The sequence below is a fragment of the Acanthisitta chloris genome, unplaced genomic scaffold (genome assembly GCF_000695815.1).
Source record: "Acanthisitta chloris isolate BGI_N310 unplaced genomic scaffold, ASM69581v1 scaffold14923, whole genome shotgun sequence".
Taxonomy (NCBI): Eukaryota; Metazoa; Chordata; class Aves; order Passeriformes; family Acanthisittidae; genus Acanthisitta; species Acanthisitta chloris.
Window position 1 is genome coordinate 8,275 of NW_008663359.1, and position 23,758 is coordinate 32,032.

General features: G+C 40.0%; 1 protein-coding gene across 1 annotated transcript in view; it reads left to right on the forward strand.

Annotated features, from left to right (window-relative positions):
• Positions 1-564: 564 nt before the first annotated feature.
• Positions 565-23,758, forward strand: part of CSTF3 (cleavage stimulation factor, 3' pre-RNA, subunit 3, 77kDa) — a gene marked incomplete at its 5' end in the record, with an annotated part of 34,480 nt that continues 11,286 nt past the window's right edge. Inside the window, 6 exons of the mRNA XM_009070971.1 lie at positions 565-666; positions 796-891; positions 21,550-21,582; positions 21,962-22,059; positions 23,455-23,521; positions 23,628-23,662. Of these exons, the coding sequence (XP_009069219.1) occupies positions 565-666; positions 796-891; positions 21,550-21,582; positions 21,962-22,059; positions 23,455-23,521; positions 23,628-23,662 (431 nt within the window). The remainder of the gene's footprint in view (positions 667-795; positions 892-21,549; positions 21,583-21,961; positions 22,060-23,454; positions 23,522-23,627; positions 23,663-23,758) is intronic.

Consider the following 23,758-nt stretch of genomic DNA (forward strand, 5'->3'; position numbering starts at 1 on the left):
GCCAAAACTAGAGGAAGGCAATGGTAAGATCAAGAGATCAGAACATTAACAAAGAAATTGTGCTTGGCCAGGATGTGTCCATTGCTGCTAGAACTGTGATCTCCTAGTGCCCTTGTTAAACTTGTGATACAAACCCCTCCCTGTTGTCCATGTGCAGTGACTCGGGCTGTAACCTGGACCTGTTTGCCTGAGGTCTGTAAACCAAAAGTTGGTCTGAATTTAGTTGTGGCATCTTAAAAGTTCCAGGTTGGTAAAAATGTAAAATTCATAGTGCAGTACATTTTCTGGGAAACGCAAGTTTCTTCTCCTGTTTCAGCAATATTTAGTTGGTGTAGTCTAACGTTTTGCTGGATCTCCACGTACACAGAGGCTGTGCCAGGAGTGCATTGTCTTCCTGGGACAACTTGTTTTCCAGCTGCATTACAGTTCAGCAACTCCAGCTTAAAAACTGAGGTCTGGAATGTTATGTTGTCAGAATGTTCTCATTAGCTTGACTTTGTAGCTGGGGCAGAACTTGTCAAACACTGCTTGTGATCTCTTATGTCTTCTTTTTAATTTTTCTAGACCGCTGAATATGTCCCAGAAAAAGTGAAGAAAGCTGAAAAGAAACTAGAAGAAAATCCATATGACCTTGACGCTTGGAGCATTCTCATTCGAGAGGCACAGGTTTAGTGATATAGGATTACATTTCCTTATCTATGGTCCACTCACACTATTTGGTTCTGGAGTAAAATCAGCATATTCATTTACATAAATCATAATATTGTAAATGCTGTTTTGGTTTTCAATTTTTAGAATCAGCCTATAGACAAAGCACGGAAGACCTATGAACGCCTTGTTGCCCAGTTCCCCAGTTCTGGCAGATTCTGGAAACTGTACATTGAAGCAGAGGTTAATATTTTTTTTTTACATTTTTTTACTTATATAACATTTAATAGGAGTATAAGTTTATCCTTTTATAAGCATGAATATGATAGGCACATAATATCTAGGGAAAAGGGGATTTTAAACATGCCTTGCCTTTATTTTGTAAAATAGGTACAAAGGAATGATTAAAATGAATTCTAAAGTATTGGGTCTTTTATGAGTTGATGATTGTTGCATTATGGAATTGCAACAACATTAAAACTGTTTCAATGGTATTGGAGTGCTTTAGCCTTTTATTTGCTTGTCGTGTCAATTTATTGCCTCCCGTGTCATTTACTTAGAGGACTTTTTGTTTATTTACACATACAAACTTATTTGAATGACTTTCTCTGAATATTTGGACCTTTTATTTATTTATTTATTTATTTGCTTTCCTAGGGAATTGAATGTTTCTGTGACCAGTGTTTGCAGGGAGGGTGTGGGGTGGAAGCTAATTTCTGGAATGAAAATGCTGGGGGGAAAATGCATTAGCACAACTCATTAGCCTTTAAAAAAAATCCCAACCAAATTGTGATTGTTTACATAACTATGTACCACCAAGTGCATTGGTCGTCTAACCTGTCCTTAATGCTGTGCCATGAAATGCCCTGTATGATCAGGGTGGGGAGGGGGGTTGGGTTCCTTATGGTTTTACTCATTTCTGTAGCTGTTACTAATACTAATCCACCTCCTTTTTGTGGGCATCTCCTAGCTGTGTGCTGTAGATGAGAAACGAGCTCCATTTTTTCCCCTTTGATGTGCAGCAATCTGAGTGGCAAAACCTCATTGTGGAGTTATCATACCTTATTTGACAATGAATTACGTGTCCAGATCTGTCTGGCAGTAAATTTTGAAGTTAAATAAAATTGGGATCATGGGAATGTGACAGAAATACTGCAGTTTATAGCAAGATGTTATGGTGCAAAACATGGCAATCTAAATTGGATGCTGCCAAAATAAATCTAATAGAATTTTCACTATTCTCCTTTCAGTAGCTTGTAGCAGTAGTTAGAATGTCAGTGGTTAAACATGTTTGGGAGATTGCAAATGGACTAACATACAGAGATTTATTTTTTCCTCTTGGGACTCTGCAGCCACATCCATTAGCCTCTTGTACCCTGCAGTGTTTGCCACAGGTTCTAGTCTTTAGAATCTGATCTAGTTTCATAAGTAATGTAAGTTACCTGATTTCTGTGCTTATTTAAAGCCTTTCTCTTTCCCATGCCTCAAGTTCCAGGGTTGAGTGAGACCACCTGAGAAAGCTGGTGCTGTACTGTAGGTCTTTGAGCAGGAAGTACTGTGATCTGTGTGAGGCTCTGTGTCTTGAACTGACAGACACTGCCTCCCTTATCAATACCTTGTAGCTAATTTATAACCTAACAGTATTTGGAAGCATTAACAGTGGCAAAGCTTGTAACAGTCTAGGGTGTCATTTTTACATGCTCCTTCAAGGAAGGAAGATGAGCTTCCTCTCAGCAGGTAACCAGGGAACTCAGGGTACATTTGGGAAGGAAAGAATTGCTGTAACGATCACTAGTTGTGCATCTGCCTATTAATGCACTTCAGTTATTAGACCAGTGGAATATAGGATTCTATTACTCAAAGCAGTGGGAAAGTATGAGCTGTGAAGCCCTGGTAGAGGTTACAGGTGAAAGAAATGTAGAGGGTACTTACTGCCTTTTAGAAATGTATTTCATCGTAGCCAAATTTTTAACATCTTAGTTATGGCTTAATTTTCAGCTTTTCTTTCCTGGTTCCAGTAACATGTCACACAACTCACAGTGACCAATTTACCTACAAGTAACATGCTTTTTTTTTTTTTCCTCTATCTTTTTAAAGTATCTGTAAGCATTTGTAGCTGTAAGTTGAAATAACTCCAATTTCCTCTCTAAAATTATATATATATTCACACAATTGGGCTCTGTTGTCAGTCTTAAGTTGCATATCCTATGTACAGTTCATCTGTAGTAAATTCGAAGTGAAATGTTTTCTCAAATGTTCTTTTAACACTGTGGTTGAATATAAATTAAGACTTCAATAAATTTTTGAAGGCTACCTGAGGTAGAGGAATTGTTTTGAGGCTTCTTTTATGGCAGCCTTAAGATGTACAAGGACTATAGGGAAAGTTTTTTCAAAATGTGTTTTTTTGGTTTTTTTTTTTCCTGAGAAATCTTAGTAGTCTCCTCCTGCAAGAGAGTTTTTCTTGGACTGTTCAGAAGTAATAGATCTTTCCAGCCTTGAGTTAGGAAAGTAAACCTGTAATAGGTCTTCAGTATGGCTTTTGATTTCCTTTCACTGCCTCATCTGTAAGTTACATTTCTCCTGATGTTGAAGCAGGTATTTTGCTCTTTAGCATAACAAAGTTTCCCCTTTCCATCACAGAAAGACAAAAGGAGGGGAAAGTGGGGGTTGTTTTCTGGCAGGTTGTCTTTCACTAGAGATTTTGTCCTCTGAAAGAGCTGAAAAACATTACCTGGTTGTGGTCTGTTATGGGAAGATTAGTTGTGGTGAAGGTTAGGATTATAGCCTTATGAAAAATAGATGAGCCCTTTAAGAGCTCCACTCTTGATAAGGTTGTTAGAAGTCTTCTAAATTCCCCTTTGCCTAACTCAAGGAATGTCACTCTAGTCACTTCCAGTCTTCAGTGGAAATAATAGTTCCCATGAACAAAACCTGTTCCCCTGTATATACCAGTTCATTTTGTAATGTGCAGCTTTTAGGTGCAGGTCTGACTGCTGTGATTGCCTCTTGTTTTTATGACTCTGTGTCTTCAGCTCACTGTTTCCTTACTGTGATGACTGTGTTCCCTAGTGGAATAGTGTGAACAGCACTTGGTGTATCAGCTAACTTCCTGCAGCTGATAGACAGACTGTGCTGAAGTAACCAAATACTTGGTGTTAGCCTTTCACGTGCCAAGCCCTGATTAACATGCTCTGGTCTCTATTACCACTGGTTAGACAGTCAGTAGAACACAGAGATTAACAGGGAAGAGCATGATTTGACAGTTTAATGGGAATTATACCATGAAAGTTTGAATTGATGACAAAGTCTTGATTTTCTCACACTGGTTCTTTTTTCTTCTGACCTTCAAAGAAGAATAGCAGGACATAGAAACAATAGAATTGGATGAAACAACTTCACAGCTTTTTGGGGTCATAGTATTTGGACACTTAAGGCTTGTGGGAAGAGAGTTTTGATACATATTTTAGCAAGTAAAATAGTTAACTTGCTCTTCTGCGTCTCTTAAATTTTAATAAGTGGAGCAGTAATGCCACTCTTCCCAGACTCTTGTTTTCTCTAGTTGCTCTTGATACCTTTCTCATAAAAAACCTCCTTGCAGAAAGCTGGAATCAGTGCACTGGCAGTGCCTGTTTGCCAGTCTGTACAGGAGTTTGTGAGTGTCAGTCCCACGTGTGCCGTAACGTTCAATCCGTAGCTCACACACTCTGGATTCTAGCCTGCTCTGCTGACATGCTCTGTCTTCTTGGGTAAGTCTTTTAACCTGTTTTGTCACTACTGAAACAGATACCTACCTACCTCACAGGGTTGTTGTGAGGCTCACGTTAGTGATGAAAGTGCTTTTGGCCTCTGGCTGAGAGGTGCTGCAGAAATGTCAAAATAAATTCCAATTTCATACCCAATGATCCCATAGGCACAGCTGTCTGTTACTGTTTCCTTTGTCTCTCTGCCTGTTTGAACCATCTTTTAGACACAGAAAGACTTGGTAATGCTTCTCATGCACGTGAAAGAACATTTCCTTACCAGTGCTGTAAGTGCCTCAGTAGTTCCAACTCAAGTGTTTGAAATTGTCGCTTTTCTCTGCTAGTTTCCTTTGAGAAATCACCAGGTTGAAAATCCTCTTAAGCACATTTATTAAACTATTGTCATGTATTTGCAACATTTATTTTTTTTTTTAATGACCTAAAGAATTTTTAGTTCCAGTTACTCTGAATGAAAACCTTGGTCTGTAATTTCCCCAAATGCTTCAGGTCAGTTCACACCACACCTTCTTGTCTCTCTTGTTGCCTTATATCCTGGTCACTTGGAACTGTTGTTAGTAGGGGTGAAAAGATTGCCATAATGAAAAATTTGAACATCCTAAGCACAAGAGAGTTGTGACAAATGCCCCAAGCCTAGAAGCACTGAATGCAAAGCTGATAAATGCATGTGAAGTGTTTGGCTGTTAATGTGTATTTTTGTCTTGCCAATTTTGCGAGTGAGACTCCTGTGTTACTGCTTGTCCTAAAGGAATTAAACTAGACACATTTGTTCAGGTAACTTCTATTGGACATGGACACTTTGCCTTTTAGATGTCTCAGTACCAAACCAGATGCTGTATGAGGATTCAGAGGGTGGGGCCAAAGCTTAGGGTTGATTGTTTTGCATTTCATCGTATGCAATACATCAGTACCTTTAATCCATGTAATTCACACTGGTGTGGACACTAGTCAGAATGTATCATTTAACCTACTTGTATATGAAAAATGTAAATAAAACCATTTAGAAAAATGATTGTTTTTGTTTAAAATGTTTGTGTTTCTTCAAAGCCTTTTCTTCCCCTGTTTGACTTTAGTCTGGTTATGAATTCAGAAAAGAAATTATACATGCCACCAAAATTATTCTGCTTGGGGAGAATGGAAACTGACTTCTGTCAGGGTGAAGTCGGAGTGAGCAAAAGTCAAAGTAGAATAGAGTTTTTGGCTGAGATTTTGTTTAGTGCTTTGAACTGAAAATACTGTATTTATCACCAGCTGATCTTTGTTAATTTCTTAATGGAAGGCATCCCCATTATAACCCATGCCCACCCTGCTAGCCTACTACCCCTTTCTCATGGTAACCTCCTGCTTTTGAGAAACTGCTGTACAGGTGCTCTGTACAAATACCCAGATTGCACAGTCTTGACTACCTCAGTCTGAGATTTTCGATCTTTTTTACAACTGTATTATTTATGATCTTTCCTTATTCATGTGTGGACTTGTTCCATTCCTGTTAATAAATGTTGTTCTGTCTGTGTGATTATTGTAGACTTGCACTAGAAAGTGAATGCAACTCTTTTCCTGTCTCTTCTGCTCGATATGTAAATACAGAGCCCTGTACATCTTGCATAGTTGCCATGGCACTACGAGTTGTATAATATCAGAAAGGTGTCCTCACACTGACCTTTGTAGTTTCAGAAGATGCATGGCACAACACTAGTGGGTTTCTTCATAATTCTGTTTTCTGTATCTGATCATTAAAAGCCTCATGGGAAAGCGTTAGGAAGTTTTTGAAGTGATGCCTAATGAAGAGATGACTATGAACCCTCTTCTCTAGAGTGTTGCTGTTTTCACATGAATAAACACAAACTGCTTCCTGTTCTGTTGTATTCTTTCTGTGTGGGGTGACAGAAATATCCCTGTTAGAAATGTTAGCTGTATAATCTTGTTCACAACACTTTTGAAGTCTCACTTTCAAATGTAACCAGGACAGTGCAAACTTTCCTCATTGTGTGCTTTCTTTCGTTCAACTCATTTGTTGGTTCTCCTGCCGATACTTTGAGGGGGGTGTTAGGTCAGGCACAAACTTGAGCTTCTTAATGTCTGAACCTGAAAGAACCAGAAGTAAAAACAGGTTTCTTGAGTACCCTGAGTTTGCTACGGATTATCTTCATCTCCCTGGGAGAGGGAACTGTAATTGTAATTCCTGATTCATTTCTGGTCTCTCCCAGCTGTCAGCTGGTGGAGTTTCCTGGTGCTCTTTATTCAGATTGAGAGAACACTTCCTGTTAAACCTGGTCTAGTAGTGCTACTACATAAATAATGTGTGACTTTATTTGCTGCAGAATGTCTACAGTGTGTGAAAAGGCTTTGAGTCATGGCTGTGATGAAACACAGTGGCTTTTCTTAGCTAGAAGCCCTGTGAAGGCAAGCTGGTCACTGTGGCAGTCCTGTGTCCTGTTAGTGCAAATTTTCTTCATTTAAGAGTGTGCATTGGGTTTTTTTCCCCCTTATACTTTTCTCACCAATCCTTCAGTGTGAAGGTGCTCTATCTCCAGTAACAGTTTTGGAATTCTGCAGTGATGTGTGGTGTGCCTAATACCCCATAATATGTTTTCCTTTCTTATGTACAGTTCAAAAATGAGAGTAGATATGCATTGATTCCTAACCATGGCACAGGCAGCCTTCAGTTTCGAGTGCACATTACATACCTGCAGTTAACTGCACATTAGGAGACCTTAATTTGATTTGAATCTGGTCCATGTCGGGGTTTAACTGGTTTGGTAGTGACAAATACAATGTAGAAGCATGGGAGCATTTCCAGAGCTCACTGGAGGCATCATAAATGTTTCAATTTAAGGACAGCTGTACAGTTAGAAAGATGTTCTTTTTAAATTCCATTGGTGCACAGTTTTCAGTAATAGTTTTCTAGGCTGGAGTCCTGTTGCATCTTGAGACAGGACTGTGTGAGAGAACTCTCTTTAAACCTGAAGTGTAAACAGTTTGTTTGGATCTGTTCCCTTAGAAATAGATGTACTAAGGCATGTGACAGGGTCCATGTACTAGTCTTAGTTTGCACAAGTTCCAGTGAGCCCACACTGCTGAAATGTTAGTACATGCTGTAACCAAAGTCATACAGGCTGCTGGGCTAAAGGCTTTCAGAGCCTCAACTACCTCTACTGCCTCCAAAAGGAGGAGAGAGACTTGTGTTAGTATGCTGGGGTTGTGGTCATTTTACTGATACCCCAGCTCTGTGTTTCAGAAAAAATAAACCTTAGACATACCTAAACTAAATAGGTTTTATCCTTAATTCAAACTGGTCCTCTAAATCAACTGGTTTGAAGAGTTTAGTGGTGTGATGGAGGATCAAGTGTCTCAGCTCCTGTGAGTCCTGTAATGTGTCTAGGTAAAACTTAGCCCTTCTGATGAGTGCAGCTAACTCTGTGCAGTTCTCCATGGTTTGCATTAGTGCTTGAAATGGAGAATGAGAAATAATCAGTGCATGAAACTGAAACAGGACACAGCTGTGCACTCTTGCTGTTAACAATCTGATACTTCCCTGTTGGTTTATGTGAGAATGGCTATCAAGACATTAACACACATTTCAAGTCTTGCATTTGGACTAGAACAGGAGCTTCTAATATGATGCCTAGTTGTTAGATTTACTATTTTCTATGTCCAGACCAACGAGGTCATCAGCTTCCTTCAGCTGTCATTCACCCAGGAAGTGTAGGCTTTCAAATCCTTCTGTTTAAACAAAACAAAAATTAACTATCAGATTGAAATTGTTCAGATGTACAGAAATGGGGTGGCAGGGGTGGACTTACATATTTGTGCTGTCCTGCTGGTAAAGCAGATGTGGAACTGCATCTGCACATCAAACCATGTTTAAAATATTCCCTTAATTTAGGATTTGGATGATTTTAATTTTTATGGTCAAGACAGCCTCTAGGTTCCATTCCTCAGGAGTCTCAAGCTGTGCATACGTGTTAATTGATGTGTGTATACATGTTTATGTAATAAGGTCACAGCATAATTAATGTTCTTTTTCTGAATCATGGAACTGAAATAGGAGTGTATGAGCTTATCAGTGCAAATTGTCTACAGCTAATTTACTCAGATTGCCTAAATGTTTGTAGGTACTCATAACCTAAAAAATATTTAGAATAACTGTGAAAAGAATGTTATTATCCACAGCTTCAGTCTGAGTGCAAAAACATGACTTGATGCTGTATGTGAAGGAGTGGGAACAATAGAGATTTCCTCTTTATTTTTGTTATCTTGAACCCAGTATTGGTCTGCCTTTGCTCCCTTCCTCCCTACCCATCAAGCTGCTCTTTTGTGTGGTTTTGTGGGCAGATGTAGAAGTACATGTGGCGCAGGAATTGTGGGCTCTCAGGTATTGCTGTGGGCTTTATCTTTCAGTGTGCAGTTCATTTTGCAGATGACAGGGAGGTCCCATGAGGCTTTTTGAAGAAGCTCTTATGGGCAGGTCAGATGTGCTATTTAATTGTCATAATTCTGACCATTTTTGATGGGATCCTGAGTAGGGTGGGGGGAGATTCCCAAGTGTTAGAATAACTAAATTTTTGATGCCCTTCTATAACTTTCCTGATTTTATTTTAAAAATAGATCTAAAACTAAGCCCATGACAAACCTTTTTACATCCTAATTATTGCAGGAGAAATTTGGTGCTCTTACCATTTCTGAATTATGCTTATGTAACTGAACAGCTGCAGCTGAGTTTGCAGTGGTGTTGCATTTGTCAAGCATGCAAGCACATTTTTCAGCCTGTGCTATGGAGTGTATTTGTAGAAATTTTTCTCAATTAGTTTCTTTTAAGCTTTCCCTGAAACTTGGTTTGGTTATTCTCTATAGTTTACTCTTTTGTATTGTATCACAGATACTTAAATCATCTCATCATATCATGCAGGAGCTCAAGGTTGTGGATGTTAATACTGCATAGAATGATGGAGATTTAATGTATGTAGGTTTGTATCTCCTTTGAGGTGCTAGGTACTTCCAATATGCAGTTAATATAAGTTGAGGTGACTGCATAAATTCACAAAAACTTGCTTTTGTAACACCTTACAGAATCATAGAATTTTAGGTGTTGGAATGGACCTTACAGATCATCTAGTCCCAACCCATGGGCAGGGAAGCCCATGTTTCTTGCTGGTGGAAGCTTAGCTTGCACTTTTCCTTCCATCAGCTGTGCCAGTTGACCCCCTTCCCCAGATTTCCCATAGACACTGCAGTATTTAATAGTTTTAGTTACAAGCAGTGTGCTCTGAAAGTCTTACCTGTGTAACCTGGCAGTGCCTGGCAGATTCATACATAAAGACACATTTCCTCCATCCCAAATTAGGATGTCAGGCTGTACACTGAGAGTCTTAGTCCAGCAGGTTTCATTTCACTGGGGGAATTTTGTCATTCTAGTCTTGACTGGCTGCAGCTTTGGGAATTGTAAACATACATAAAAGTGACTAGAACAAAGCAATGTAAAGTTTCCAGTGGACTGGTCTGAAATAGACTGGGATAAATGTTTCAGAGTACACATAGATGCCCCTGGAAACTCTTATCAGCTACTTAAGGTTTCCTTTGTGAAAATACACTCTTAAAACAGTCCCAAGAGCATGACCTTTTGGTCCAAGTTACCTGAAAAAATGCTGTGGATGCAAGCTAAAATGTTGAATGCAGAGCAGGGTCCCCATTCCTACTCCACCCCCTGAGAGAAGTTGCTGCCCTGGTAAGTATACATTACTTGCCCATTATTGTTGGCCTCAGGGCAATGGTACCAATATATTCCTGTTGACTGAAGTTCTGCACAGGAGTACTTGAGCAGGATGGGCAAGTATGAGTAGTTTAAACCCTCAGAATATTCTACAGTATTTGCCCTTGATAACCTGAGGCCAATGAGCCTGAGCAGGGAACAGATATTTCACTTTGTCATTGAAGGCCTGGCTTTTTTTTTTTATTTTTTAAATTTCAGATTGGTGCTCAAAAATTACATAGCACATGCTTTTCTGTGTGTGCTCAAGATGGGTATTAAAAGGGAGGTACTCTGGGACTTTAGGATTAGCTGACAGACTTGAATTCAGCAGAAATATTTTTCTGGCACTAAGCACATGGAGGTAAGTTTTGTGCTAGTAGTCTTAGCTGTTAAAAAACCCCAGTTGTTCCCTAAGAAATCCTAGCTATTTGCAGAAGAAGGCACAAAGATATTACATGTTTGTCATTTACTGATGTTCCTAAAATTTGGTTTTACCCTCAGAAAAAGTTGTGATTTAAGGTCAGTCTGTGAGGTTTTTAATTTACTGATGAGAAGAATGTAGGTGTTTCTAGCTAATTAAATTTGATAATTCTAGCTGATCTTTGGTCTGAATCAAGTGGAGACTCTGCACTAATGAGGTGTTATTAGCCTGTAGGACAGACCTGTAAGCAGTTTGTCATTTCTGCAAAAGCTTCATAGCCAAACATTTTTCATTGCTCTTGGAGTGAACTTCTGTACCTCTAATGCATAGGATTGTTGATCAGTTGTTAAGTTGCACCAACTCCTTGAACTCAGTTGTATTATCTGATTTGTTTTTCTCCCAGGCTGGCAGAGTTGCCAAAAACTGTCTAGACTATGATGTTTTTCACCTGTGAGCAGAGTTTTCTGCTACAGTCAATATTCCAAGGCAATTCTCAAGTGCTGGCTTAGACAGTCACAGAAGTTTTGTGGTGATGCTTCAACACATTAAATCTTCAGACTGGATTTTTTTAAGCTGCATATTCTCACTTTAGGTAGTTTACATTATGTTTTGGTAACACTTGTGTTTTATTCTTAACCAAAGCTTTTCTGCCAGTGATAGAGATTATCAGTTAAGCTGCTTTGGTAGTTACACATCACTTTTACAGGTAGCAGTGGTTTGGTCACCTGTGCTTGGTGTCTTTCCATCAGACCAACTGCTGCTCTTGGCATCCTGGCTTAAAGCAGCCAAATACAACAAATGAGAACTGTCTTAGTATTCCTGAGTTCCCTTGTGTACTTCTATGCCAGTTAAATGCAAGAAGTTAGCTGACAGCCTACATACCATTCTGTGCCACTGCTTTAAACTTTTTCTGTAAGCATTTTGCAGCATTCTGTAATGCAAAGGCTGTGTGACTATATTCTGTGTTTCTCTGCCTTCATAACAGTGCACCTAGCCTAGCAACTCAAGTCCTCATGGCCCCAGTCAATGATTAATTACCTGCTGTCTGTCTCCTGAAGAATCTCTTTCCCACAGAAAGCTTTAGAACACTTTACCATGGGGTTTTGAATCATCAGTTGTGGCAGAAAAGCTACAAAATGCTCAGTTTGAGGGGTAGGGGAAAAAAGTATGAAACAAGCTGCTGTCTTCAAACAGCAGTTGCCTAGAATAGGACTCATGGACAGCACTCATTGGTGTCAGGGTGTAGAAACAAATGTTTTTCACTGTGAAAAGCAACAAAACAATGGGATGATTAGTACCAAGCAAGGCTTTACTGAAGAGAAACTAATTATTCCAAGTGCTGGGAGGCAGAACTCCCAGTGGTGGTGTTTGTTCTATACAGTTGTACATAAAAGTGGCATATTTCTGGTCAGGAAGCAGGTCATTCTAGCCTGTGGGTCAAGGCTAACCTTTCTTTGTCAAGTCTAAAGGTTTACCTGTGCCAGTGTCTTTTTATTACTCCAAAATCAGAATCCTTAGCTTAAGTACATGACCCTAACTATTGGTATTTCTTCTCTGTATACTGAGATGGGGAGAGGTGGAAGGAAACTGGGATGTCAATTGTATTGCACCTCTCTCTTGTCTAGGCTACAAGGGCTGTGAGTTTGTATTGCTTCTATGACAGTCTTCTGCATCTCCTCTTTCTCCTGAGGTGTTAAATAAGCTACAAATGCACCTACTTAGGCTGCATGTGAAGTGAGTGTTAGCACATGACATTTCTGTTCTGTTGAAATTTGATGTCAGAACAGCTCTTCTCTCTGGTAACCCAACACCAATGAATTGCAGATGGGAACAGCATAATGAATTGTCTTTTCACGGGTTTTGTCTTAGCAGTACAAGTAGAGTTTGTCTTTAAGCAGCTGACAAATGGGTCAGTGTTAGCATTCTAGTGGCATGGAGTGTATAGAAAACCCACAAACACAAACCAACTCACAGAAAGTGTAAGTTACTTTGAGGTGACTTGTAAAATTAAAGACTTCAGTGTAGACCTAACCCCTCTCCCCTTTCAGTAGCAATGTCACCTACATAGTTTAGTTTCTTGGGAATGTGTGATCTGGTTTTATTTTTTTATATTTATTTGTAGTCAATTATCCAAGTGTAAGTGCTTAGGTAACTCGTTAAGCAACCTAATCTCAACTTACAGAGATTTAATAGTAGCTGTACATATATTTCTGTCTTGATCCTGTTTTATGAGACTCTTCCCACAGGTGGAAGTCCAGCAGGCTCTGCTTTAACTTTTGAGGGCATGAAGCTGAAGTTTAAAAGGGAAGAAGGGGAAACCACTTCAGAAACTACTTGTGCAGTGTTTAAGTGGGTAAAAGCAGTATAGCCTTTAACTATTCTAGAATCTTCTTTGTTCTTAATGTACTAATCAGTCTCCTTAACTGGGGGCGTAATTGCACTCCAGGTTAAGTATTCAGAGGACCCAGAGTAGTTGTGCAAAGCTTATCCTCTTAAATGTTTTGGGATCAAGTCTTGAACCAAAAAGATTTGTGTTGGTCATGTGGTTTTGGATTAGGTTGTTGGTGTTCAGTCCAGATTTGGTAACTAGATATTGAGAAGACCCTGCAGTAAAACTCGTATCTTGAAGGAAACTAATATTTTACTACTGAGTGCTATTTTTTATCATGAATTTTCTTTTCCCTTCGTTGCCAAAAGGCAGAAATCTGGATGTGTAATTCTGTAATTGACTTTTCAAACACAGTGTTTCCTTTTTTAATTTTATGGATGAGACTTGTTCAGTAGCTGTGATTAAGAATATGCTTTCTCAAAAAGGACACAGCAGAGAATGTCCTTGATTTCTACCAGGCATGTGAAGGATTTTTGATTAGGGCAGCTGCCTGGGTTAGAAAAACAGGCTTATTTCCTGAACTTCAGCTGGAATACCTCACTGCTGTAAAACAAAAGCTGCTCAGTCATTATCTGAGGCAAATTATTATCCCAGTTTAGTAAATGATTGACATCATAAATGTTTCTTCATGATTTTGCAGGAAATCCATGGCAAAGCCAGGAACCACATCCCTTCCTCACAATTATTTCCATAGCATTGCAGTGAAAGTGTGCTTGGTTTGGGTTTAGTAAGGTTTATTTTGTAACTCAGTATACATCTTGTCAACTGCAAATTGATGCTGAGATGCAGTTGCAGAGAATTGCTTTGGCCTGAGCCTCGTTCTGCACTGTTCACTCTCAGATCTGTGTTTCTGGGTTTCCTGTGATGAGACAGGATGAGGCTTCTGTGGGCAGATATTAGAGCCCCTAGGCACCTTTGGAGACTCAGGATCAGTCTAATGGCTTTGAGCACCATCCACTGGGCCAGGAATTATTGGGAAATTGCTCTTTACGTTTTAGCTGCAGAGACAAAACAATGATGTGTTCTCTGCTAACAGGCCAGGCTGGTCCTGTGCTGATATTATAAGAGGATTATGCTGTATGACATAATTACATCTTCCTGCACTGTTTTGATAAGAGTAAGAGGATTATGCTGTACGACATAATTACATCTTCCTGCACTGTTTTTACTCTTTGAGCAACCTGTACTCCTTTTCCTTATGAGAATCACTTGTTTGGCTGCCTTTATTCAGGGGAGAGCCCTTATTAGACCAGTGCCACACTCAAAAATGGGAGGCATTAATGCAATGTCTGAATGAATCTGACCACTCTAAAGGGCATAAGAGGATTATGCTGTACGACATAATTACATCTTCCTGCACTGTTTTTACTCTTTGAGCAACCTGTACTCCTTTTCCTTATGAGAATCACTTGTTTGGCTGCCTTTATTCAGGGGAGAGCCCTTATTAGACCAGTGCCACACTCAAAAATGGGAGGCATTAATGCAATGTCTGAATGAATCTGACCACTCTAAAGGGCAGAAGTTCTTTCTGGTCCTAAGATGTCTTCATTTGGGCTATTAACCCTTAAGTGAGTGTGGAGGCTGTTTAAGGGACCTTTGCTGCCTTATAGATGTGTTGCTTTCTTTAAAGATAGATATGAGGAAGGGCTGAGGGAGTTGGGGTTGGTTAGCCTGGAGAAGAGGCTCAGGGGTGACCTCCAGGATCCCTGCAACTCCTGCCAGGGCTGGAGAGAGGTGGGAGATGTGTGTCCTGCCAGGGCTGCAGGGAGAGGATAGAGGGAATGGCCTTGAGCTGAGCCAGGGCAGAGTCAGATTGGATGTGAGGAGAAATGTTTTCCCTGTGAGCGTGTTCAGCACTGGGATATTGCCCAGGGACGTGGTGTAGTCACCATCCCTGGAGGTGTTTAAGAGGTGTCTGGATCTGACACTGGAGGATCTGGTTTAGGGGTTCCAACAGTGACAAATTAATGGTTGGACTTGATGACCTTAGAGGTCTCCTCCAACTTTGAGTCTATGATAAGATCTCTGCAATCTACATTGTTTGGGTGTATTATTAACATATATTCTTGGTGAATGAACAGACACATCTTAAGAACTTCCATAAAAATTATTGTGATTTGTTAACCATATTCTGCTAAAACAAATTTTCTGCAATACCATAACTGACAGTGTGGGGGAAAAAAGGTTATCAAACTTATACTTCTCTGCCCCTTTATGAAAGCATATTTGAAAAGAATGTACCAAAACTGTAGACATGCAACGAGTGTAGTGAGAAATGATCAAACTATAACCTAATGGGGAATTTAATGCCCCCTAAATATCCCATTTTTCACAGCTGTAACCTCAGATTACATAGGTAATTGCCATTTCCTTGCAAATTTTGCTTTCTTACTTTCTCCTGTAGATTCTGAGGATAGCAAAACGAAAGGAGGGATGATTTTTTTTTTTTGAGAGCTGTATGGTGCTGTAATGAACACTGATTTCTGAAACTCAATTACTTTCAATTGAGTCTTAATAAATTAGATCTTAGGTAGAGCCTTAAGGTGTGATGTCTGTGTAATGGAACAGTTGGGTTTTTTCCTCCCCTAGGCAATGCTGCCTCACATACCCTTTATGACAGGTAATCTGATGCAGTGGTCTGATCCCTGCCTTGTTTTTAAGTTTTTAGCATTGCAAGGAGGTTTTAGCTTGGTTTGTGGAGCAGTGGCAGAGTGCAGTGTCTGTGCTCCTTAGTTTGGCTACCCTGTGCAAGACACTGGTGTCTATTATCTGACTAAATGAGCTGAAAAAGGCATTACAGGAGTGCCTATGTCCAATGCCATTGCCCCTGCTGAGGGATTCTTTGCTCATGAGAAGTGGTTGAGGTAACAACTGATATAATTTATCCAAGTTTACAAATTAGGGATCTCTAGTCCAGTGAGATGGGCTAAATACCTTGGCTTTAGGCTTCCCTCTTAATTGAACTTTTTAATGATCTGGCCAAGAGGTGAGACAGCAAATCTTTAATTTATCTCATTTCATTTTGTCATGTTAACAGATTCCCCTGCAATCCATGAGTGCTGTCTGTGCTTTTGAGTCCTGTAATCTGAGAAAGAAACCCCTGTAAAATGAATCCTGTAAGAAGCATCACTGCTGCTGTGTGAAATGGCCCTTCCTAAGAGCTGCAAGGGGTAGTGGTAGATCTGTTAATGTCAGCCATCTGAAAACACATCTTCAAACCTCCCACTGCTTCTGTAAAAAAAGACATTGAGAAACAGGAGGGAGAAGCAAAAGTGGACTCAAGTGCATAGGAAGAATCAAAATGAAGTTGGGAAAGAAGCAAGGTAGTTTGCAGGAGTGTGAATGTGGGTTGGTGCTTTCTGCTGTGGCTGAAAGGGAGTGTGAAATTGAAGAGGAAATTACAAGCCATGGGGCTTGCTGAAAATTGACTTTCTATTAAAATGAGATCTGCAGACAAATTGAGAATCTTGGTATGAAGTAGAATCTCAGTAGAAAGGAGTGGATGCTTAGCATTTGTAAATTACTTCATACAGTTAATATGACATGAAATTTGATAATGGGGAAATTGCCTAAATAAAAAAGGTAATGGTTTTCCTGATTTGGAGGTTATTAAAGGATGGGTAGGAATAGAAGAAGGAAGAAAAGCTGGCACTGCTGCTGCTTGATAGGAGCTGTGTATCCATGAGCTTCACCCAATGCAGCAGAGAACAGTTCAGTAGACTCAGGCAGCACTCCCAGGAAAAAAAAAACTTGGAGATGTTCTTCACTCCCATTTTCTAGGCGATTTTAAATGTCCTGTTCCTGTATTTTTGAAGGCAGGATATTAACCAGTAATTAATGGGCTTTGCAGAATTACAGATTCTGTTGATTAGCAGAGCCAATATTCTCAGTTACTGTAAAGTTTATTTAGTCTTAAGTACTGTGAGCAGATCAAAAGTATATCTAACCCTAAATCTATGATAGTGATGTGGTAGAAAACTGTTTGGGTAAGCAATAAAACTGTGGAGCCTAAAAGATTCTTGTGCTCAGGACCCATGGTTGGTCAAACACTGCAACAGGCATCCCAGAGGGTGGTGGATGTCCTGAACCTGTTGGAGTTTAGGTGTTGTTTGGACAGTGCCCTTAACAACATACTTGAGCTTTTGGGCACCCCTGGAATGGTCAGGCAGTTGGACTAGGTGATCAGTGTAAATTCCTTCCAGCTGAAATAATCTATTCTTAGGTTTCCTCAGAAGCAGATTGCAAAATAGTGAGGTTTTTTCCCTTCTATTTTTATGGCAGATGTGACTGAACCCTGTTTTTCAAGGGATGATATGTCTAGTGGGAGCAACATAACTTTTAAATTTGGCTGTAATGCCATGGCTCTGGAAGCTCTAGAAATAATGCTTGTAATGGTAGTTGGAGGCATTTCATTCAGAATGATTTTAAGGAACTTTTCAAGTCCCATTTTATGGCAGACTTTGAAATTGAGACACATAACCATGTGAAAAATGACACTGTTCTGAATGAAAATACATAGAATCTCATCTCAGTGCCTTTTGAGAAAATGAGTTTTCCCACAGTCAGTACACTGTATCTCTTCCTTGCAGGCTTCACTAATGGCCAGATAAAAGCTGTATTTTCACAGGGAATATTAAAACTCTGAGTGAAGACTGCAGAAATACTGAATCATTCAATCCTTATCTGATACAAATTGTAGCAAAATAATATATTACAGAAATTGCATCTGCAATTCTATGCTAATGTTTTAAAATAAAGGATTTCATTGGTTAAGCCTTGGAATATCTTGCCCAAATGAAATATGTGCTTTGTCCAGCATATGTAAGATAAGTTTTACATCCAGTTATTTAGACAGTTACCATCCAGACTCTTTGGGCTAATGACCACAGGGAAGTGCAGTGTTAGTCCTGCACTTCACCTGCATTTTATGTCCTTGAACAGAGCTTGGTTTGCTATTTGCAAAGGGAAATTTCTGTTACTTGACCTGTAGGAAAACAAGTTTGTCATGTTAAGGGCTCACCCAATTAGTCCCTGACTGGAAGCCTCAGCAAATAGCAAAAGGCTGAATGTGCTAAAGATAGAAGAGAGAATTAGCACCTCTCCATCCTTTCAAAGATTGCATCTCTTTGAGGCTGTCTGAAAAGTTGCAGCTCCTGTGTTCCAAGCTGTGTTTATTCTGCAAGTAAAGTGTGAACATCTCTCCTTCCAGCCCTAGCCAGTGGTTTGGAAAGCTGCAATGTGAATGTGTTTTCTTACAGCCACAGTTCTGGTTGGGTAGAGACCCAAAGTACATCCCAGTGGTGAGTTGATTATTTTAGCCTAACGATTAAAAAAAAAAAAAAAAGGCAAATGGTCAACACAAATGAATTCAGTGATGATAAATTTCATGTAGTCTGATTTTATTTTTACAATGTTAACTTTTATTTATCTGACACCTGATCACCTCACTGTGGGTGAATGTAGGTTTGTCACAGGGAGTTCCCTTCAGTTAATAAACAAAAGCCAGAGTTCAGGAGATCCTCAGGAAGTTAATGCCTGTGCAGCTGTGGCAGTTCCTTCCCTCCCAGCCTGTCCCTCATCAGCTGGGGTGCTCTGCCAGGGGTGCACAGTGTTTCTCTTCAGGTCCCTTTTCCAAAAAAAGCTCCAAAACCCCTTGGAGAGTAGTGCAGTGGGTAGAGTAGAGAGCAAGACAATCTCCCTCACCAAGGGGAGAGCTGGAGGCAGTGGGTAAGAGAGCATTATAATTGAAAAAATCATTTTTCTCCCTGGAAAATTACCACTGAGAAAAAAGAAGATGGAGTTGGGATAGAGAAATAGATGACAGAAAAAGCCACACTGGTCCTTCACTGCCACACACTAACCTAGTTCCTTAGGAGCTTGATAGAAAGGCCAAAAACATTCAAATAAAAGCTTTTTAGGCTTTTGGTGTGTGTTGCCAGATAACTACAAGTAGTATTAAGTCCACAGACTGGTAAAATTGCTTGCCTTGCAGAATCATAAAGGATTCATTTGTCTTGTAAAAGTCTATTAAAAAGGGTGAAGTGCTATGCAATTTATGGATTAAGTTTTGCCCTTGAATGTTTGTGAAGCTCATTATAGGGAATTACATTGTGTATTCTGGGAAGAAATTTGACTCTTATTATGAATTCATCTTGTACAAAGCTGGTAGAGCAGTGACTTAGATTTCCTATTGGAGCATCAAATTTAAAGCTACTCTTTCAGCAAAACAGGTGGAATTTCTCATTGTCACAGGCAGAGGAAGGCAGGGGCAGGGCCAGGAGTGTCCAGGTCTAGCTGGTCAGGCTAGGTGGCCTTTGTGTAGTCTCCAGGGGTGGAGGGGAGATACTCACCTGTATGGATTTTACCTTGGAATGACAGTATGTCTCAGCTCATTGTGTAGCAGGTGGATTTGTGGTGGAGTAACTCCTGTATAACCTCTGTGAGAGCAACACCTGCCTCTGAAAGCAGTCACAGTAGGAATCCAGGCAGCATTAGAAACTGAAGGATAATCTGCTGTAAACTATAATTCACTTTGTTTGTCTTTTAAGGACAAAATGACAGTATTCGTGTCAGTTCTTTAACGCTTTTCCATGTCTAGTCACTGCCTGTTCCTGTGTGTGATAGGAAAAGCAAACATGTAGCAGAAATTTGTGGTGGTGGGATGTGGAGGCAGCGTGTGCCCTCACTGGGGTTGGACTTTCCACGTGCTTGTGGCATCCAGGGCATCCAGGATGTTTGCTTGGGAGTGGTGAGCCAAGAGATGCAAACGGATTCCTGCAGGAGAGTTGCTTTTCTATTGAGAGACCCTGTAAGCATTGGCCAATATTGGCCAATATTTTCTTTTCCTTTGGTTTTTAAGAAATCCTGCTGACCTCCAACCTCCTAACTTTGTTGGCACTAAGAATTCTGAGTTCTCATGTATCAAAGCACTTGTGTAGATTTAACAAATACAGAGCACCGACTTCAACTAGAAGTAGAGCAGCATCAAGCTCCTTAATTTGTGTGCAAAAACCACTTCTGTCTGAACAACTTTACAGGTATTAGAAGTGCTCTCTGAAGGTGGAAAGAATGTGCTGTACTCACAAAAAGCTGTGAAAAAGTGGCAGTGGGATACATCCATGTACTTGAGAACGTGTTGGGTCAGGGTGTCTTACCACAGGGGTTGGAGGTGTTCTCCATAGCACAGAAATGCACAGATTTTAATGAAAATTCCTTGTAATCAGTCATTTCTCTGGTCAAGCCATCTTTTACCTGAATTGTTCACAGGAGGACTGTAAAACTCATGTGTGCAAGACACAGTTAGGCTTAACTTTGTGCAAACCTGGAGTTGGTGAAGTTCTCTCACCCTGAGCAGGATGCTGTGGGACAGACACAAGGGGCCAGGCTGCCACGTGTGCCACTCAAGGTTTTCTTCCAGATGTATTTAATTCTCTTCTCTTTAATTGACCTTGTTCAGGCCTGAGGGAAACAGGGATGGGCTCTGTGCAGGGGCCAGGGTGGACACTTGGGAAGCAGCAGGCAGGAAGGGTGCAGTGCTGGGCACACTTCTTTCAGGTCTGCCTGTCTCCCAGTGCTTCCTTGAACAATTCTGTGGTGATGTACAGTGCAGTAATGACTGCCTGGTGCTAAAGGTTTGGTGCTCCTTGGGGAGTGGAAAGGCTTTGGGATCTGCTCCCCAAATAAAAGCTGTGACTCCTCTGAGGAAACAAAGGGCAATGAGGTTGAAAAGGGAGGTTTGGTGCTTGAAAAATTGCAGTGCAGCATAACAAATCCTTATTTCATTAATTAATTCAACTCAGATAAGCATCTTCTGAAGGTGCTGTTGGTTTTCCTGGTTTCTTCAGGGTGTGTTCCTACAGGTTGCCTAGCACCTCACTCTAGCTGGGGCTAATAAATACATGAAGGATGCAATGTCCTCATCACTCTTGTGCTTTTCTTTGTCCTGTGTGCCAGGCAGCCTGTTAGCTGGAGGCTGAGTTTCACCCTCTGCCCCTGCTGGCTGAGTGAAACTGGTGCTGAGCTGTGTGTGTGGTTTGGTCCCTCCTGGAAGGGAGCACCAGGGCTGGGGCACCTGTTGAAAAACAGGTTCTCCATGTTTGTCATTCCCTTACTCAGCATCAGCATATTAAAGTAAATTGTACTTTGAGAAATAAATACTCAAATGTAATACATCTGTTAGCCTAGGAGTTTTGTAAATATGGTATTTTACCCTTAATTTACTAAATCTTGATCTAGAAACTTTGCTACATGGGTCAATCTATGCACTGAAGGCAACAGAGTACCTTGAAATAAAAGGCTAAGTGTGGGTGTCCAAACCAGAATACAGGAAAGCAGCTTTGCCTGCTGATACCTACATTTTGGAACTGAAGCATTGAAAATAATAAAAAAACCCTGCTGATTTTGCAAAAGCTAATCAAAGTACATGATTTTTGTATGTTTAATTATGTTTTTGCAGCGTTATGTGGTGTTACAGTCTAATTAGTTTAGGCAGCCAAAGTACAAACTGGAATGCTATAGTACTGTATGAAGAATATATTCCTCAAATAGTTTCTGAAGTGATTTGTTTTTTTCTGCTTCCCTATAGATTAAAGCAAAAAATTATGACAAAGTGGAAAAGGTGAGTCCTATCAATATATGTCATCTATCTCTGTAGCAAGAACAAGTACCTTGTGCTTGGGCTAAATCAAAAAATCCATAGGTGTCATTGAATGTGCTGTTCAAAAACGCAGTCAAAAGTGTCACTGAAGTTGATTTGTTGTTGCTGCCAAGCTGGAATCAGTGACATGCACAGGGGGATTTCTGTTTAATGCCCTCCAGTTCCCTTGCTTAGCACAGAGATGCTTTAGTCAAAGGAATGAGTAGTTTAACTTACTGTCTCTTACAAATCTCAGTCATAAATACAAAGATTATTTTAATTCGTGCTGTGTAACTTTAAAAGTAGCAACCTAATTTCTCTATCTGGAATCCTGATCACGTCTTCTTGATGTGTTAAACAGTTATTTCAGCGATGCCTTATGAAGGTTTTACACATTGATTTATGGAAATGTTACCTTTCCTATGTACGAGAAACCAAGGGGAAGTTACCTAGTTACAAGTAAGTTATCAGAGTTGCTCTGAACTGTTCTAGTTTTATGGTGAATCTCTTCTTGATTTTTGACTAGGGGGTGGGGAGGAACCTTAGGACTGGGGGACTTTCTGGTGGAGTGTTGGGGCTTAATATAGAATGTGCATTTGGAAAACATTTGCTTTAAAGTTGCTTTAATTGAGCTTGCTGGGTGAAGTTGCTTCCCTAACCTGGATCCATATAACAAGGCTGGGACAAGAGCAGAGGAGCAGCTGATGTATTTAACCCATTCCCTGCAGGTGGGATTAGTGCTTGAGCCAACCTGAAACATATTTCTTCCTCAGTCATGACCTTTTCTTGTCCTTGCCCTTAGTGTCCCATTTAGAGTCTCCACAAAATTCAGCACTGGTTCCAGCTGAGGTACTATATTTACCAGTAACAGTAAATAGTTCCAGAATTAGAGAAAGTTTTGGAATGCATAAAAAAAGGCATAAAATTCAGGGTGTTTAATTTTGGGGTGTATTAATCTTCATTCCTTTTCAGTCACTACATATTGGTTGTTTATAATCCTGTGGGCTGAGTTTAATGCTGCTCCTTTCTGTCTGAGGTTTCAAAAAAATAGCAGTAACTTTCAGCATCTATAAAGTGTTTCTTCCCCAGCCCAACAATCTTGGCACTATAGCTGACAAGATAAGGGATGACATGAACAGAGACAAAAGCAAGGTTTTAAAATTTATTTTTACAAGATGTTTTGAAGCAGTTTTAAAAGTAACAGTGCCCCTCCCATCTTTTAGCCAATTTAACTTTCCTCTCTTTCCTGTTAATGTGGTCAATAAGGTACTGAAGTATGTTTGGGTAAAGGAAACTGGGAGAAAAGTGGGAGATTGAGCTTAATTCTGTGAACATTTTAAATTTGGAGGGCAAATGCTCTGAATTTGGGGGACTAAGAAATCACATGAAAGATTCTGGGCAGTTGCACACAGGGGAGCTGCTCCTAATTGCTTCAGACTTTTGGTGTTCCTGGAGAATTACAAAAGGTTTGGGGAACTCTCAGGGGACAAAAACATAAACCATGGGTGGATCTGTCAGCTGAGAAGATGTGGGGAGCAGTTATTGTCTATCCTCTCAACTTCACATAGTGTACATGGGTTTGCACTGACTTAGGGGTGGGCCAGGAACTGTTAGTATCCTGGATTGTCACCAGTAGATTTAAATAATTCTCTTAAATAAAACAAACAAAACCTCAGCATAACCTAAATACAGAATTTAAAGCTATCTGAATGCCAATTTTTGCTCTTGAATGATACTTCTCATGCCTCAGTGTTTGCTTAGAATTTGCTGCACGAAAAGAATACTCTTAAATAAAGACATTTTCAAATACTAAACACTTGTTCTATGGTCTTTGTGGTTTGTTCTTTCCCTCAGAGAAAAAATGGCTCAGGCATATGATTTTGCTCTGGATAAGATTGGCATGGAAATCATGTCATATCAGGTATGTTTTTGGTTTTTTTTAAATCTGAACACATTTGATTGCTAACTTTGTAACGAGTACAACTAAACATTGGTTTCATTCTGTGTACTATTTTTTTCTCACGTAGATCTGGGTGGATTACATCAATTTTTTGAAAGGCGTGTAAGTACCTTCAGAGAATGTTTTTTAAAGCTCAGTCGATGTAATGCTGATGTTCGTGGCCGTTGTGACCTGTGATAGCTGATGTTGCTCTCTCTC